This window comes from Ascaphus truei, chromosome 3 (genome assembly GCF_040206685.1).
Source record: "Ascaphus truei isolate aAscTru1 chromosome 3, aAscTru1.hap1, whole genome shotgun sequence".
In the NCBI taxonomy this organism is placed as follows: Eukaryota; Metazoa; Chordata; class Amphibia; order Anura; family Ascaphidae; genus Ascaphus; species Ascaphus truei.
This window is the reverse complement of record NC_134485.1, coordinates 269,928,691-269,947,471: the sequence shown is the minus strand read 5'-3', so window position 1 is coordinate 269,947,471 and position 18,781 is coordinate 269,928,691. Positions and strand designations below refer to the sequence as shown.

At 43.2% G+C, this 18,781-nt stretch overlaps 1 protein-coding gene across 1 annotated transcript in view; it reads left to right on the top strand.

Moving 5' to 3' along the window:
- The window catches only part of PCCA (propionyl-CoA carboxylase subunit alpha), a 421,935-nt gene that overhangs the window by 291,410 nt on the left and 111,744 nt on the right, over window positions 1-18,781 (top strand). Inside the window, exon 21 of the mRNA XM_075590774.1 lies at window positions 10,191-10,244. Coding sequence (XP_075446889.1) covers window positions 10,191-10,244 — 54 coding nt within the window. The remainder of the gene's footprint in view (window positions 1-10,190; window positions 10,245-18,781) is intronic.

Below are 18,781 nucleotides of genomic sequence, written 5' to 3'. Positions count from 1 at the left end.
CTTTTTCATCTTGCTACATACTGACAGCTTATCAAGCACTCGGGACTTGTTTGTTTTGGCACTCACGGTGTTCATTGTCGGCACTTGGTGCTTTGTTCATCTTTGCCGTTTCCAAAAGCCCAATTCTGTTTATTATAAGCTGTGGGAAAAGTGCATGTTTTCGTTTCCTTTTATAAAAGTAAATGTTGGGATTTGTACAAAATTTTATTTGCTATATTTTTCCATCCTATTAATCACTGTTGTTGAAATATGTCAGACATTGGCACCACTTCCTTTGTTTTCACGTGATTTTGCCGATTGCAGTGACAGGGTATGACACGTTTGTTTAGTTAGTCCTAAGATAGTACATGTATCAATTGGCTGTGGAATCTTCCGTACTATGGCATTCCATGTGCTGCTCTCCGTTATTGTAGCATAGATTTACACAGACTGCAGGAGACATGGAAACATTTTTGTGATATTGTGTGTTGTTCTGATCATTTTGTATTAAACATAGATCTAAATAAATAATTACAATAAAGCCTAGGGCAGTGGTTTTCAACTCTTTTTTGGTTAAGAAACCCTATAATTATATTGTGAAATCTGCAGAACCCCGACCCTCTCTCTAATAGCGCGTCTGAGATCAGATGCATTGTAGGGAACCCCAACCCTCTCTAATAGCGCGTCTGAGATCAGATGCATTGTAAGGAACCCCAACCCTCTCTAATAGCGCGTCTGAGATCAGATGCATTGTAAGGAACCCCAACCCTCTCTAATAGCGCGTCTGAGATCAGATGCATTGTAAGGAACCCCAACCCTCTCTAATAGCGCGTCTGAGATCAGATGCATTGTAAGGAACCCCAACCCTCTCTAATAGCGCGTCTGAGATCAAATGCATTGTAAGGAGCTCCAACCCTCTCTGATTGAACGTCTGAGATCAGATGCATTGCAAATTCTTTCAATTGTATGTATGTCTTTGTTTATATAGCGCCATTAATGTACATAGCGCTTCACAGTAGTAATACACGTGACAATCATATAAATAGCGAATAATACAAATAACAGGTCATGGGAATAAGTGCTTCAGACATAAAAGTAACATTTCGGAAGAGGAGTCCCTGCTCTGGGGAGCTTACAATCTAATTGGTGGGGAGAAAATACAGAGACAGAAGGAAGGCATTCTGCTAAATGCGTCTGCAGGGGGCCAACCTTTATGTATCGTGTCTAGTATTATCCACGGTGCTTCTCATATGCTTCTTTAAGCAAGTGTGTCTTAAGGTGAGTCTTAAAGGTGGATAGAGAGGGTGCTAGTCGGGTATTGAGGGGAAGGGCATTCCAGTCAGTGAGAAAGGTTTAAGGAGGGAGTGGGCTTTAGATACAAAGGGGTAGTGAGAAGACATCCTTGAGCAGAACGCAGGAGTCGGCATGGTGCATAGAGAGAAATTAGGGCTGAGGCTTGGTCCCTGCTGGCTACTGCTGCGGGGACAAGAGCCACCCCTCAATGGGGCCGAGCACGATGCGAGGGGCGGCCGCCGAGCTGCGTGGCGAGTTTTTCAGACATACATTAAAATTGTGATTAGAACTAGCAACGGAGCGCTAGACCACGCCCCCCGGCGATTCAGCCAATGAGGGCGAACCTGCCGGGTGACATCATGGCTGCGCCCCCCGTCACTCTCCCATCACACACACACCCCTGTCTTTTCCCCTGCAGCTCACTGCAGACCGGGGAACTCAGCTGCACGCGCCGCCAGCCTGGCAGACGCACGTGCAGCGCAGGCAGTGGGGCCATAGCCTGAGATGTAAGGAGGGGCACGAGAGTGTAAAGCTTTAAAAGTGAGGAAAAGAATTAAGTGCGAGATGTGAGATTTGATAGGAAGCCAGGAGAATGATTTTAGCAGGGGAGACGCTGAGACAGATTTAGGAAAGAGTAGTGATTCTGGCAGCAGCGTTTAGGATAGATTGTAGGGGAGACAGGTGAGAGGCAGGAAGGCCGGACACTGGAGGTTGCAGTAATCGAGACGGGAGAGAATGAGGGCCTGAGTTAGAGTTTTAGCAGTCGAGCAACAGAGCAAAGGGCGTATCTTAGTAATATTGCAGAGGAAAAAGCGACAGGTTTTAGAAACTTTTTGAATGTGATAGAGGATTTGAGTGTGACCTATAGGCAGCGTGCTTGGGATAGTACTTACAACAGTAATGTGGAAGGAGGTAGTAGGGCCTGGTTTGGGAGGAAGTATGAGGAGCTCTGTTTTTGCCATGTTAAGTTTAGGTCAGCGGGGGGCCATCCAGGATGATATAGCAGAGAGACATTCAGAATTTTTTTGTCTGTACAGCAGGTGTAAGATTGGGTTTGAAAAGAAAATTTGTGTGTCATCAGCAAAGTGGCGATATTTGAACCCAAGAGATGTGATTTGGTCACCTAGAGAAAGTGTGTAAAGAGAAGAGGTCATAGGACAAAGCCCCTGGGTACCCCCACAGAGTGATTGATAAAGGAAGAGGTGTTAGCAGAAGAGACACTGAAAGTACGATGGGAGAGGTAAGCGGAGATCCAGGATAGAGCTTTGTTCTGAATACCAAGAGTATGGAGAATGTGAAGGAGAAGAGGGTGGTCCACGGTGTCAAATGCTGCAGAGAGGTTGCGTAATATGAGTGTAAAGACCTCTGTTTTTGGCAGCATGGAGGTCATTAGTTATTTTAGTGAGGCCTGTTTCAGTCGAGTGTGCAGTGCGGAAGCCAGATTGTAGAGAGTCTAGGAGAGAATAGGTGTTGAGAAAATGGAGAAAGCGTTCAAGGAGTTTAGAGGCAAAAGGCAGGAGGGAGATAGGTCGATAGTTAGAAAGACAGCTTGAAAGTTTGCTGTTTTTGAGTAATGGTATAACTGTTGCATGCTTGAAGGAGGATTGAAAGGTACCAGATTAGAGGGAGGAGTTAAAAATGTGTGAGAGTGTAGGGGTTATAGTAGGAGCAAGAGGTTTTAGGAGATGGCAGGGAATGGGGTCAAGAGGGCAAGTGGTAGAGGGAGAAGAGGAGATCAGCAGTGACAAATCCTTCTCTGAGACAGCAGAAAAAGAGTCAAGGAAGGCAGGAGGAGAGTTAGGAAGCGGTGTAGGATGGGAGGAGGAAACAGAGGGGATGTTCTGACGTATGGATTCCACATTTTCCTTAAAATAGTCGGCAAAGTCCTGAGGTGAGATGGAGGAAGAAGAGGCAGCTGAGGGTAGTTTGAGTAGAGTCCAACAAAGAAGAGTTGGTTTGGGTTAGATTTGTGCGTGTTGATTAGTGAAGAAAAGTAGGTTTGTTTAGTTTGAGAGGGTGCAGAGTTGAAACAGGATAGCATAAATTTGTGGTGAAGGAAGTCTGCAAGGGTGTGATATTTCCTCGAGGCGTTCAGAGGAAGAGTGGAGGAACGCAGCATGTGTGTGTGTGAATTTAGCTAGGGTCCGGGGTCAGAAGGGCGAGGGCGACAAAGAGAAAGCAGGGCATGTAGATCAAGAGAGGAGGATAAGGCGGAGTTGTAGTTCCTGACCAGATTGTCAGGGTCTGGAGCAGAACTGAGAGAGGAGAGGGAGGAACGTAAAGTGGAATCAAAGGCTGGTAGGTTAATAGAGCGCAGGTTTCTGCAGAAACGAGGGGTAGATGGAGGTGGAGAAGGGGAGAAGCGAGAGAGAGAAAATGAGATGAGGTGATGGTCAGAGAGGGGAAATGGAGAAATCAGAGAGATAAGTTTTTAGTGAAAACCAGGTCTAGGTAGTGGCCATCCTTGTGGGTGCTAGCTGCAGTCCACTATTGAAGGCCAAAAGAAGAGGTTTGAGAGAGAAAGTGGGCAGCCCAATGGAGAGATGGGTCATCAATGTGGCAAATTACTTGAAAATGGCAGTAAACCCTTTAGGGATGCTTGTGGAACCCCTGTTGAAAAACACTAGCCTAGGGAATTCTGACACATATGTAGACATAAAATGGGATGAACCCCAGAGGGAGGCAGCTTGTTTGTTTGCAACTATATTTTAAAAATGCACATCTTTTTTTTTTTTGGAAATGTCAATAAACCAATGTACTGTACAGTATGCCTTTCTTTTTACAACAGGGCAATGCACTAGGCTTTCCTCTTGGTGGACTTGTCTGTTTATAACATAAAAAAGCAATTGAGCACTTCAGCCTGATACACCATGTACTGTGTGGTTCAGATGCAAATAAATAAAAAGCTGAGATGGGTACATTGAACCTCCCTGGGCCACTTCTTGTAGAACTTAAATCCAGGAAGTGGGCCATATGTTAAAACTTTAGGTTGCCATTAGGGCTTCATGTAGACTCTCACCTCTAAGATTGAAATTCAGAACTACTTTAAAAAATATATATTTTTATAAAGAAATTAAATATATATATTTTTTTTTTTTTTTACATTGTGTGGAATAAAATATCATGGTGAGTTCATTATTAAACCTAAGTAGCAGTCATTTGGTAGATTGAGGCATAAGGAAAAAAATATTCAATATTTCTAATACTGGACTTTTGAACAATAAATCATAGGAAACAGCGTCGAATATGGTACACTTCAGATGTTGGGGAACACATCTGGATGTAGACGTAGTAATCAAAGTGATAAGTGAAGGTTATATTGGAGAGCTCATTTGCATTGCAATATAAGCTCAGTGGTGTCACGTGTGCTCACCACAAACAAGGCGGGATCGCGTGGCTGAGGTGGGGATATTGATAGCCACCGACCAACAACCGAGTAGGCACGTCCGGAGTGCAGAGTGGTAGTCGTTTAGCTGGGTCAGGGTAGGAGGGGTCAGAGTGGTCTAGGTACTTGCCGTGGTCAAGGAGAGGAGAAGGTCGGATAGTCGTTGATGTGGTGCCAGAGTCCAGGAGTAGAGAGAGATGAGTAGTCTAATCCATAGCTGTGGTCCAGGGGTCAGAGAAGTCGGGAGTCCGGGTGCAAGCTGATGTCAAAAATACAAAGCAGGGGCAAGGCAACAGGAAGCAAGGAGGTAAGCACACAAGAAAGTTTATGCTCAGCCAATTTGCCAAGGGGCATGGCTGAGCATATAAAGGAGAGAGAGCCAATGGGAAGGCTGCAGGGAGTGAGCATCCTCGGTATGCTTTATAGTGATAGGCAGGGACGGAGCCCATAGCAGCTGTGGAATAAGTGATCCCGTTAACCATTTGAGTGCCTGTGGCTGCGCGGTGTCTGCATGTATTCCGCTTGCGCTATGCGCTGCCCTTGTCATCACAGAGACAGAACCTGGAGGCGGTCCCCGCGTTGTCAGTCATCCTCACGGGGCGGCGCCTGCACGCAGGCTGTGGCTGGCGTGCGTCACCTGTGACGTTGTGGGATGTGTCACGGGGTGGAGCCAGGGGTCGGTGCCTGGGCGCAGATTGTGACAGGCGCGCGTCATTGGTGATGTCGCGAGATGCGTGACAGGGGCGGGACCTTGCGCTGATCCTTACAAGTGGAACCCCAACATCGTTTTCAGTGGAAGAGTGAATAAGTGCTCATCACATAAACACAAACATTAAAATATTGAATAGCCATTAACTTGGTCATGAGAGCTCGAGGTGGTGGGAGGAAGCAGTTTTAAGGAGGATACAGCACATGCTCTAGGCAGTGAATTAGAGAAGTAAGCAGCCGGTTGTGAGGATGGCTTCAATTTGTGGTATGTGAGAGTTTCACTAATTTGTTTGAAAACAAATGACAAGATTTCAGCATAAGCAAGGAGTGAAAGAGGAATGCATGCAGGAATTTTATAAGCCCTGGCTTTGAGCCGTAGAGAGAATATAGAACAGTCTTAAAAAGAAAACCGCACAAAGACTCATAACATGAATGTGGAAGCCACAATTTGTATTAGGAACTACTACCTATATGGAGGTGGTCTGATAGAAATATTCTATGCAGGAATCAGTAGTTAAGCAGTGTTGAAAAAAGTACAGTTGTGGCCATTTTATAGACACCCACATACTTCAAAAAAGAAAAACTCTGATTTAGAGCATCGCAGCATGGAAAAAAAACCAGGGATACTAATCACAAAAGCAATGTTTCAAACAACAGATCAATAGCAGAAACATAAAGTAATGCTTTTCTATCCACATTGACTCCATTTGACTAATGTAGAATACTTCAACAAACGTGGGGGGGAAAACCCCCCAAAAAGGACCAAAATTGCCTGACCTGTCTATTCCAACCTGGGTTTATAAAGTATACTTGTTCTGTATCTACAGTAAAATAAGAGGTTTGATGTGCAATTGATAAGACAAATGAGGTGCGCTCAAATTTACACGGTGGAGTGAAAAATCAATAATCAAAAGTGCAAATGCACGAAATACAACAATGTAAATGTGAATTAATAAACGGTGATGTGGAAAAGGGGCAACATAAAGAACTTTCCTTGTGATTGAAGGGTATGCTGCTGTTCAGGTTGATGGCTCAAACATCACATTTCTGGAAGTAGAAAAGGGAAGAAAAAGGCAAAATCCTCATGGTATAGTATTTAAATCAATTTAGTGGTATAAAAAGAGGGGGGTAATAAATGCAAGTCTAAAAAAGACTTTCAAATAAGCAGGATGGTAGAAAAAACGTAAATCGTGGACCCCAGAGTAAACTCTCACGTCGACACCCAGCCAGACGTAGGCAGCAGCGAAAGGCATGTAAGCATGTACTGTAGTCACCTAAGTGTAGATACTGACTCCGGTGACAGCAGTACTAGTCAAAGGAAGGAAGACTCTCGCACCAACACCCAGCCGGGATAAACAGTGACGAAGGACATGTAAGCAGAAGGTTACCGGAGTAATGTGGGTGAGCGAGTGACCAAAGTGAGGCAGATGTTAGCTCCGTCTCAGGTGGATACCAGTCCAGACTCGAACGTCTCTGTCGCACCCCCCTGTCCGTGTGAGTGAGTGCAGATGGAATCGCACTCATGAGTGGGATGCACTCGTCCTGCACTGAAGCGCCACAGATGACATCACCTCCAGCGCTTATACAAATAAGCAAGTCCTTATTGAGATGTATTACTTCAGAGAACTAACCTTAGTATCAATGAAGTGAGTACAGTAGTAGGCAAAAAGAGTACACAATAAATCCAACACGTTTTGTAGTGTGATGCTACTTCATGAGAGAATTCGTTTGAACTAGCAGTGTGTACAATTTAGACCCCTCCACAAAGGTGTTGTTTCAAAAATACAAGTGAAATTAATTAAAACAAAATGCAATTCTCCTATTTATTTAAATAACGCAATAATAAAGACATTTCAAAAACCCACACAAATAGCCAGGGTATCACTTATTAATCCCAAGGGAAAGGGGAGATACAAAAACAATGAGGTGGTTAAGCATTGAAATTTACTTTATATATAAACCTACAATTGTTGACAAGGAAAGGAGCACATCTATTGAGGTATATCTTAAAGGTCCAATGACTCAATCGCTAAGGAAGAACAATGGGCAATAAACATTAAAGATAACTAGAAAAAGGCCAATTATATTAGAGATAAGTTATAGTAATAGTAACCTCCAAATACAAGGAGTAGTTACAGGATGATATTAATATGAGGAAATATGGATGACCATCTACATCATAGATGATCAATATAAAGAGATGAAATCAAACTCTTCATTTTACCTCAGAGGGACCAGAGTGCCAAGTTGGAAGATCCAATAGCTCTCTTGTTTAGAGAGAGCCTTGACTGTCGCCCCCTCTTCTATCTAGTTCAACAGCCTGAATGCCTTTATCTCAAGAGGGAAGTGTCTTGGTTATGACAAATTTTGAAATGGTGTGAAATGCTATATTTCTCAAATCAATCCTAATGTTATGGAAGTGTTTGAGGATTCTCCTTCTCAAGGGCCTCTTAGTCTTCCCTTTATATTAAAGGACACAGGGGCACTCGAGAAGGTAAATCACATACTGTACATCAGCTGTGCGCAAACTGTGGGGCGCAAGACTGAGTGCGGGGGCACTTAAATTAAGTGCCGGGGGGCAGCAGGACCTCTGTAAACCTAACTTACCTTGGCTCTGGCGGCTTCTCACACGCATCGCCATGGCAACGCGGCGTCAAATGACGCCAGTGAGGGGGCACAGAGGTGAGGGGACCGCCAGCAGGGTGGCGCAGGGAAAAAAGTTTGCGACCCTCTGCTGTACATGATAGTTCAAGATATGCCCTCTTTAATGGTGAAACGCTCCTGCAAGACGAATAATGTAACAGTTTTCCTATTCGCGTGGAGAAATTTACAAGCAAGACATCTGCCACATGAAAAATTACCAGGGGGTTTGGTAGGTAACCAGATAGGACAAATAGAGGGACTCGACCCAAAATCACTAGGAGCTAGATGGTTCTTAAGATTGTTAGGTTTGCTAAAGATCACTGTTGGTTTGTTGGTAAGTTTGGGTCCCAAATTTGGATCGTTCTTCAAAATGCTGCGGTCTATTGATGATAATTTTCTGAATGGCAATTATATTTTGTGATAAATGGAACAATTCTTTTGTCTAAAGTTATACATTTACTGGATTTGTGATCCTTCTTATTAGTTCATAGTTTATTTCTATACAAAGCTCTAGCTTTATCTCAAGCACTATTGAGCAATTTGGTCTGGTAACCTCTGAAGAGAAATGTATCAAAAAGAATAAGGCCTCAGGGCTGTTTGATACATTTATCTGATACATATATAATTTGTCTCGCAGGAGAGGTTTACCATTAAGAGTACATACTGTATCTTGCACTACCATACAGTATGTGGTTTACCTTCTCGAGTGCCCCTGTATCTTTCAGTATATAGGGAGGTTCAGGAGGCCCTTGAGAAGAAGAATCCTCGAACACGTCCATAACATTAGGATTGATTTGACAAAAATAGCGTTTCGCACCATTTCAAAATTTGCCATAACCAAGACACTGAGAGTTTACTCTGAGGTCCACGATTTATGGTTTTTCTACCAAATTGCTTTTGAATGTCTTTTTTTGTCAGTGCATTTATTACCCCCCTCTTTTTATATCACTAAATTGATTTAAATAATACATTATGAGGATTTTGCGCTTTTCTTCCTTTTTATATGTGCAATTGGTGCAGGCTTAAGTCCTCATGCTCACATGATGATGTGTACGTTATAGTGTCACTGCATGGTACCATGATTAAGTACATTCATGTAGAGGTATATTCAAATCGGGTGGCGTCATTGCAGTTTATTTTCTCCGGATGGAGCATATTTCCATTAGCTTCAACAGGCTTATGTGAGGAATAGATCTCCTGTTTACATTTTTTACCAAGTGCCTAATGGAATAAACCATAAAGGGCTTATTTCAAAATCATTGGTGATTTTCAGGACCAAATCCCTCCCCCGCTATTCTCCTCTTTCCTCTCTTCCCCTCTCTCACACTCGCCCTCCCTCCCTCTCTCCCCTCCCTCTCCCTATCTCCCTCTCCCTCCCATTCTCTCTCCCTTTCTCTGTCCCTCTGTGCTGAGATGAAATGTGGATCGGAGTTGCTTGCTGAGCAGCCAGCAGCGTTTTTTTTTCTCTGGGGCCGGGCACCTTCAGCAGAGGGTCACAGCACACCAGGATTTCCCGCCACTCTGTTTGAGAAACACTGCATTAGATAATAAAAGCATCTTTTTATGTCATCACAGCCTTAGGATGTGCCGCTATTCTTCATAATTCCACTACTCGTATATGTGTCATTAAAGTTGGACACCTGCATACATTTTTTGCCGTGTGGGAATTTTTTCAATGCTTTGTGTGCACCGAATTGTTTAGCATTCTCTCTACTAATGTCACGTTCATAAACATTATATGAAGGGCACTAGTAGAACCAGTCCTAGAAATATATGTGTGCAGGAGAAGGGAGAATAGCGAGAGAATAAATAACCAGTAATACTTTATAAGAATGCGTTGGTTCGGTCTGTCAGATGGTTGAATACTGATTAGGGCTGAAAGAAGGAAAGAGTTGTGGATTGTAGAGCTTTAGCTGGGGTGCGAGACGCTTGATTGGAAATGGTTTAGAAATCTTAAGCATGTGACAATCGTAAACAAAGAAACAGAACGTATGCAATTGAAGGGGATATATGTTCAGTTCAGTTGTTCCTATTGCATTGGTTATACAAAATATTAGGCAGGGCATAGAAAGTTTAATTTATTCGAGGAAGATGGGGCATATATAGAGTTACCTACAAATTGTAAGAAAATCAGTATTTTGTGTTACTTACATGTGTATTTCTTTTATTTTGCTACATTTAGTGTATTGGCCGTGATACAGCAGGAAACATAAGCATTCAGTTCCTGGGCACAGTGGTGAGTAAAAAGATTTCTGTTGGTTATAAACGCACTAGTCCATCCACAAATGTAAGTCTGTAACGTCATAAATGTTACATTGCAGGGTTGCTCGTTAGGATAAGTGGAGTACATTTAGTGATTGCTACAAAGTAACTGCACACTGTCAGCCCCATTTTGCGGCATAATGCTCTCTCACCAACTGTGCAGCAATCTTTCAGTGACTCATCTGGATTTGTTTAGAAACTACCTGTATAACATATCTCTTCAGGCTTTCCATGTGCTCCCTAACAAGCCTATAAATGCTTTCTTTTCTATGCCATAGAAAACTGTTCTGACACAGAAATGTTAAAAAAATTGTCTTATTATTTCTATTGCAAGTAACCATAATACATGGACAACATATAAATTGCTCTTTTTTTTATTTTATTTTTTTATGTCCTGTAACCCGAATCTCTTGTAATAGTTTGGATTTTGTATACCTCTGTTTAATTCATATAGTTTACACGTATAATAACATTTTCTGTAAAAGAAAAGGAGCCGTAAATGATTTTGAGAAAGGGAGAAACGTAGAAACAGATAAGGCAGAAAAGAGACAGTCGTGGTTAGACAGCAAGATGAATGTAGGAAAATAGTACAAGAATTGAGCAGCAATCCTCCCCAAAATAAAGTTAAAAATTTTTTTTTGCCTTAATGAAAAGGTGGAGGATGCCACAGCTTTGTATTGGCTGTCTGAGTAAGTTGACATCAGGCCATGTTGTTTCTCCCAATTAATTCCTTCAACTGAGTCTATGAAGCTGGTAATGACTCCTCTCTAGGGGACCACCTGGTTCAAATAGTAGATATGCTAATGAAATTATAGGTACACTACCTCCTAACGAACAAAGACAAAAAATAAATGGTCATGTCTCACAATTGACTGGATGGACTGAGTTTTGAACAGTTGTTGTCCGGGCCTATGTGATTCTGTATGCCAAAAATTATGCAGATCCTTGCAGCTGATTGCAATATGGATGTGTCCAAAGTTAGGTCAAAGAATAAGGATATTGCGCTTCTTTTAACCATTTGTATCTAAGATACTGCTAAACAGATTATTGTGAATTTTCTATGGAATGATGGGCTTGGGCTGTGGAAGTGCTGTCACGGAAGACCAGCCGACTTACAAAGGGTGCACAGTACAAGGCAAAGTAAGGGATTAAACAAACGGGTTTATTTAGATAAAAGCCAACACGAAGCATCACAAGCAAAAAATAGAGACAAAGATGTATAAAATCCTTAAAATGGTCCAATTCGACGCTTACGGGTTAAATGAGGTCTCCCAGCTCACGAATTTCTGGGTTTGACTTGGCTGGCTTACCCAGATCATCTCCCACAAATCAGGCCTACTTCGTGGCTGCAGAATACTCTGATTTCTCCCACTGGCTTGTATTTCCAGGTAGTCTCTGCTCCCTGAGACTACCCACGAGCAACATTCGACTGCCTGGAACTGTGCAGCAGCCTCTAATTATAGTTTTCCCCCTGCCTTTTGAACACCTTCGGCCAATCACAGCACAACGGGAGGAACATACGAGCCAATCAGAGAAGAGGGGGACGCGGCTATCTGGACTATCTGGGTCGGCCAATCAGGAGAGTGCCTACAGCCGCCATTGCCCGATTGAGAGATCCAAGCCATAGCGCCACAAGGGCGGTTAAATGGCGCCATTCTGGCAGCCCTGCAAATGACATTGCTTTCAGCCCGTGTGCAACACCAGCGGTAGTTCTTTGGTTAGAGTCTTCAGCGGAATCTGCCCTTTTCTTCCGACCCTCTAAAGTTCTGCTAAACCGATTGGAAATGGGGGTCTACATTGGGTGGGGAAGCAAACTAGAGAAATACATTTTCCAACAGGGAAATAGTTCTTAGGGAGAAAGGGGTCTGACTTTGCCCCTATATACAGCAAGGTGGTACTGCAGCCCCACATGTGTTAAAGCATTACATACACAGGACTACTACTTTCAAAGTACAATACATTACAATTTCACATGATTTTGGAAAATATATTTACAGGCAATTCCAGTGCCTCATAATAACCCTTGGGTCAACGGCAGTGACCCTGATGAGACAACAGGACCGGGATTAACCATTATTTTAATCATCCTGCTGCTCTATTTGTCACATCTCCCCCATTTAAGATGTGCTGCTACAGGAACTGCTCCGAGGCAGTATCGGCAACAAGCTGCCTCATGCCCCCAAAATTCGGGTCCGTTTGCAAGGCTTCCAGTAACGCATTGCCCTGCTCTGAACACTTGTCACTTGTAACGCAGTCAGGGTTAGGGGGGGTCAGTCACTTCAGGTACTACCCTGCTTACCACCTGGTCTCTGTTATGACCTCCATGTGTGCTGGCTCCAAGGTTGTGGGAGCAATGGGTTTAGCTTCTCTAAATATACAATTTAAAGGAAAGCACTAAGCTAAGGATAGAGGTAACTCAATATTCAATGTCGGTGCTGCATGAAAAATGACCGTTCCCAGTCCAAATTTAAGTGTTGAAGAACAATATCAGCGCACCTCAGAATATAAAGAAAAATAGCGAGGTACATTTAAAAAAAAAAAAAAAATACACAATCTGGTGATACTGTATGCACTTACATGTCAGTGCCTGACCATAGGCACTTAAAGGTATATTTTCCTTCGTTTGGCAATCTCTCCATACAATGTGAATAATGAAGGAGCAAGGCAGTCTATTGGAAAAGGTATAATGTAGACTTCTTTATATTAAAATCAGAGAAAATAACTAGCATAGAGACCATTGTGTTCAAAATAGGAGCCAGATAAAGATGATCCCTTTTTCTCTTGATGTTGCGATTGTCCTTGCTGTCTCAGCCGGCGTCTGACATCACTTCTAGGATTTCATGTGTCGCACACTATCTGGTCCTCCGTCACCCAGCTAGTTTCACAGGGGGTTCCTACTTCCTCAGGGGTATGTGCTCTCTAGTCAATGTGTAACCTCATATAAAGCCCTCTTTAATCCTAATCTAATTTTAATAATGACATACAGCACAGAATGGGCATTGATTCTAGACAATGGACACTTAAAAATTACTAAATATTATATATGTATAACTAATAAAATACCTATCAATTAACATAAAAACAAAAATAATACATTTAACTACAAAAAAAATCTTATGGACCCATATTGACATTAATGACATTATTGGCACTCGGTTCCATCTGTGTTGAGATCATGAAATGTATCTCATCCCATACTACTTTAATTTTAATTGAATCAAACACAAATTGATCTGCATGTTGTTTCCATTTATATCTTGTTTGTTTCAAAACCATTTCTTTGACTTTAGAAATTATATTTTATATATGATTATATTGATGTAGCCATGGCTGGTCCAGGTTATACTTTCTGCCTCCTCTCACGCAAGTCCTAGTAGCTACAGCCAGTGGCAGGCTATCCTGTGGGGTTTATTTCCCCCCCCCCCTCTCATGCTGCCTCTCTTGAGTGACATGGGTGGAGGTGAACTGGGTCTGTGTGTAGCCAATCATGGTGCAGACCTTGTGCCCTCCCCCTCTGTGCCTTAGAGAGGAAGTACTCTAAATTATAGTCAGTCCAGGTCTCCCCCTCCTGGGGTTGAGACATGCAGTTCTAGTCTCTTCCTCCAGGGATAGAGACGTGCCCTTCAGTCCCTCCTGGGGCTGACTGCAGCCAAAGATCTGAACAGAGTGCCAGGCCTCAAGACTGCGAGAAGGCCGGTACCATTGAAAGGTCTGGGACCTATCCTGAAACCAATGTATTTGCTGTAATAAAATCTGCAGTGGATGCTACAATAACGGATCCTGTTTTATATACCCCTGCCTGAGCCTACAGTCTATTGGATAGGGGTATGCAAGAGAAGACTGTCATGGTGAGGACTGTCTCCTGTAACCCTGGAGCCTGCTATGACTGGAGGCGGTGCACCACACCATGAGAAGAGCCTGAGGATCAGCAAAAGCCTGTCCTGTTTCCCCTTACCATCGCGGATGCTCCTCTCTCCTGAACCCTCACCAGTAACAAGAACCATGACACCTGTAGCAAGATCTCCCAGAGGGGAGGGGGGGGGAAAGCAGTGCTACATAGAAAACCACAGCATCTTTTTTTTATCTTACTGCTTGATCTAGAATATGATTCCAGACTCGTTCTTTTACTATTTAAAGGCATTTTTGTCTCTTAATAATAATTGGAGACAAAAATGCCTTATCTCATATGTAGATGATTTAGGGAGACTAAATTAAAAACCGAGACAGAAGACTATTCTTAAATTAGAAAACAGCCCAAATTAATGTTTATATTCAAACCTATGGGGATTAATATTTTTCATTTATATATCCACATGGTTTCTCTTTGGGATTTTTTTCGGATTAGATCCCCTCCTCTTATATTAATTTCTATCCTTTCTATTCCTACAAAGGTAAGACCCCTATGATCACTTGAATGATATTTCTTCAAATGATTGGAGACACTATGTGTCTCAAGCCCCTTTGTAATATTTCTACAGTGCTCACTGATCTGCTGTTATATTGTAGGCCGCACGGACAAGATCAGTTATATAACTCCTTTACTGTTACAGTTAACCTTTTTTTTTTTATAAGAAATCTCTCACCTGTATAATTGGATTTCAATTATTTTCACTATTTGTTTATATTTACAGTATCTACATTTTCCAACAGAAAACTTCTATCTATTTTTAAAGCTTGCTTTTGTGCTAGGTCTATAATCTCATTTTTATAATGTCTTTCTTTAAATGTATTAGTGAGCATTTTAGATTGTTCAATGTAGACACTTTCATCTGTACAATTCCTGTTCAAACGGTAGGAACCTCTTGATTGGCAAGAGTCTGACTGACTGCTGTTAACTGCTTTGACTCGGTCACCTTCTTTGAAGTGTTTGACTAGACGGCCCATGTCATTATGCAGCAGAATATTGCTGTTCAGCCCAGGAAGCACCCCCACATCTTGGATCCCTTGGCCTGCTCCCTAATCAAGAAACACCCGGGCAACCTGGAGCTCCATCGGGCATCTTCACTCGCATGCCTTCACCAGGCAAAATGTACTCTGGTTGGACCATATCAGATCGAGCCAGAGTTACGGTGGCCCCCGGTGTCAAGCAAGATGGCCACCGTCTTAGTACCGTTGCTCATTGTACGCAAACGTATCTGCCACACATTATTGGGCTCATGTCCTATCGCGGCAACTCTGTGTCCCTCTGTGTCTGTGGTGGCAGGGTCGCTGGTTCTGGTGCACGCGTTGCCAGTTGCACTTGCTGACTTGCCTGGTGCTGCTCAATGGTTGGGGCCAGTCCAACGCAGGTAATCGGTATAAGGGCTTGGCATCGTGGCCTTGAGTTCGGGAATGCTGCCCACGCTGAGTTGGGGGTAAGTGGCCCTCATATGACCTCACCTGCTGAGCACTGTCACTCGGCACAAATTCTTTCTGTCAGGGTGTGGTTTTCGATGTGCTGGGGAGGGGGGTGGTAGGTGATTACAATTCGGTAGCTCTGCCTTCAGCAGACGGTAACTACGTGTTGCCAGGGATTGGCGGTGGAACTGTGAACGTGCTGTCAGAAACTCATCCACCATCTTGGTGGCCGCCTTCACGGTGTCTGGATTTCGGTACACTACCCACTCACGAACTTCTGGCAGACATTTCAGGAGGAAATGTTCTTTGACCAGCAGGTCCAGGACCTCTTTGTCAATGTTGACCTTCCATCTGTCATCTGGAGGTATGGAAGAGGTGGGATGCAAAATTTTTATTGGTGTCCTGAGCACCAGGATTTTAATGCTCTGAACTGGATCCGATAGGTCTCTGGCGTTCTCATAATGATCCAGCAGAACCTACTTTACTATTTGGTAGTTACCGACCTCCTCCGTTTCCATTTCACGGTAGGCCTTCTCTGCTTTCCCGTATAGCAGAGACCTATCGGATCCAGTTCAGAGCGTTAAAATCGGGGTGCTCAGGACACCAATAAAAAGTGGTGCCAGCAACTTCACTCTCTCCACCTCTGGGAGGCAGTATAAGTGGCACTTCTGTTCAAATCCCTGTAGGAATCCATCAATATCACCCGAGGTATCATCAAAGGTGTTGTAGGTCAGCCTTGCGGTGTTGCTACTCCCCGAGTCCCGCCTGTTGGAAGGGGACCAGGCATCAGTAGGTTGGGGAATTATGGCCAGTGACAGCTGAAGTACCAGGATTTGTTGGTCTGCTGTGATGACTGGCCCCAGCGCAGCTATTGCGCTCAATGGGCTCTTTGGTACCAGCTGGCTCAACGTGCTCTCAGTACGGTCGGAGCGAGAAGTGACCCTTGAGAGTGTAGGGACATTTACTTTGCCCGCTACCTCTTCAACTAGGCTTTGTTCCTCATGTTGCACAAGGTCTTGAATTCGTAAGCTGTGCTGCGTTTTCCCACACACAGGCCGTAATCCTTTCAGCTAGCTCCCGTGCATTTCAGTTGACCAACACTAACTACTGGGGAAATTTTGCATGTTAACTGGGTTTGTAGAATGCTGCTCCTGTAACCTCAATGCTCTGATCTTAAAATTAGATGAACTTTGTGCTGAAATGCCAACAAGAATGACAGAGTTGACCCTGTGTGCATCCAACTGCTAGCCACTAGAAAAGGACGTTTGTCACGAAAGACCAGCCGATTTACACAGCGATCAGCACAAGGCCGAGTAAGTGGTTAAACAAACGGATTTATTTTGAGAAAAGTCAACAGGGACCATCACAAGCATAAAACCCGCAAAAACGGTTATAAACCCTTAAAATTGCCCAATTTGATGCTTACAGTGTTAACTGGAGCCTCCTAGCTCACTAGGTGCTGGATGCTACTTGGCTCGCCTACCCTGATCATCTAATGCAAATCAGGCCTCCTTTATGGCTACAAAATCCTCATCACCACTGGCTCGTTTTTCAAGGTAGCCTCCGCTCCCCGAGACTATCCACGAGCAGCATCTCAGTAGTTTTCCCCCTTCCATTCGAACGCATGAAGAAACGTCCGTCAACCAATCAGAGCGCTGCCGGAGGAACAAACAGGCCAATCAGAGAACAGAGGAACGCGGCTACAGGTCTAGCCATTTGTTAAACATGACGTCAGGAACGGGAGATCCAGATCGGCCAATCATGAGAGGGCCGCCATTGACAGACTGAGGGATCTGAACCGTAGCTCTACAAGGGTGGATTGAATGGCTCCATTCTGGCAGTCCCGAAAATGACATTGCTTTTGGCCCGTTTGCAACACCAGTGGAAGTGCTTTGGTCAGAACCTTACCCGGATTCTGCCCTTTTATTCTGACCCTCCCAAGTCCTGGCAAACTGACCTGAAATAGGCGCCTACTTGCCCTTTCTTGGTTGACGTCGTCTCCCTCCCCATCCCAGGGAAATCAATTTTTCAGCAGGGAGTTATGGTTCACAGGGAGAAAGTGGTCTCTGACTTTGCCCCCTGTGTCCAGCAAGGTGAACTGCAGCCCCACACTTGTTAAAGCATAATATACACCGTACCACTACTTTCAAAGTACAATAAAGATTTACATTTTCACATGGTTTTAGAAAATACATTTATAGGCAAGTTCAGTGCCTTATAATAACCCTTGGGTCACGGGCAGTGACCCTGATGAAACTGAAAGCAGGACCGGGCTTACCCTTTATTTTAACCGTCCTGTTGTCCATTATGTCACATTGCCTTTTGGTATTTTGTAGCTATTGTAGAAATGTTAAGTTTTTGATGGAATTATCACTATTGATGTTTACAAAGGCGATAATTTTCTAAGATAGTTGTTGGGTCAATTGTAGATTACTGCTTAATGAAAATATCTCGCGATAAGCTGTAATCATCAGCTACCTTATAGAATTATCGCCACTAGAAAAAAATAAGAGCGGTAATTGGAGCAAAAACCTGTAAAAAAAAAACGACATCAGAAATTGGGTGAAAACGCATACAAATAGGTACAGGGCACCCCTTTTTAAATGTAGTTTTATTTACAAATTGTCATATCTCGCAATTAGTTGGACGGATTCCCAGCATTTGCGACCCAATATAACATAGGTACAGACTACAAATGTATTAACTATAGTGCAAATCAATCCTGTCGATTGGGAGATAGTAAGTTTAACGTTAATACAAAACAGTTCTATGCCGTAGTTTATTTTTGTGACACTTAAAACTCATGATTATTGGCTGGACAGATTCTCACCGAACATGGTACGTGTACTATATGCAAAATATGGTGCCAACTTTGGTGAGAATCCATCTATCTGATTGCTAGAGATGGATATCGGAACCAAGGTGAGAATAATTAAAACAGATACAGAACAGCAGTCACATTTTATGGTTAATAACAAACTGTCATATCATGGTTCACTGAATGGTTTTGCAATAACTTACTCACATTTGTAGTGCAAACCTATGTGAAACAGGATGGCAAATTTAGTAAGAATTTAGCCAATCTCGAGACATGTATCGAAACTTAGTCAGGAAATTTTTAAAATAGGTAAAGGGCTTTATATGTATCTACTAGAAGCATAAGACTTTCACTAT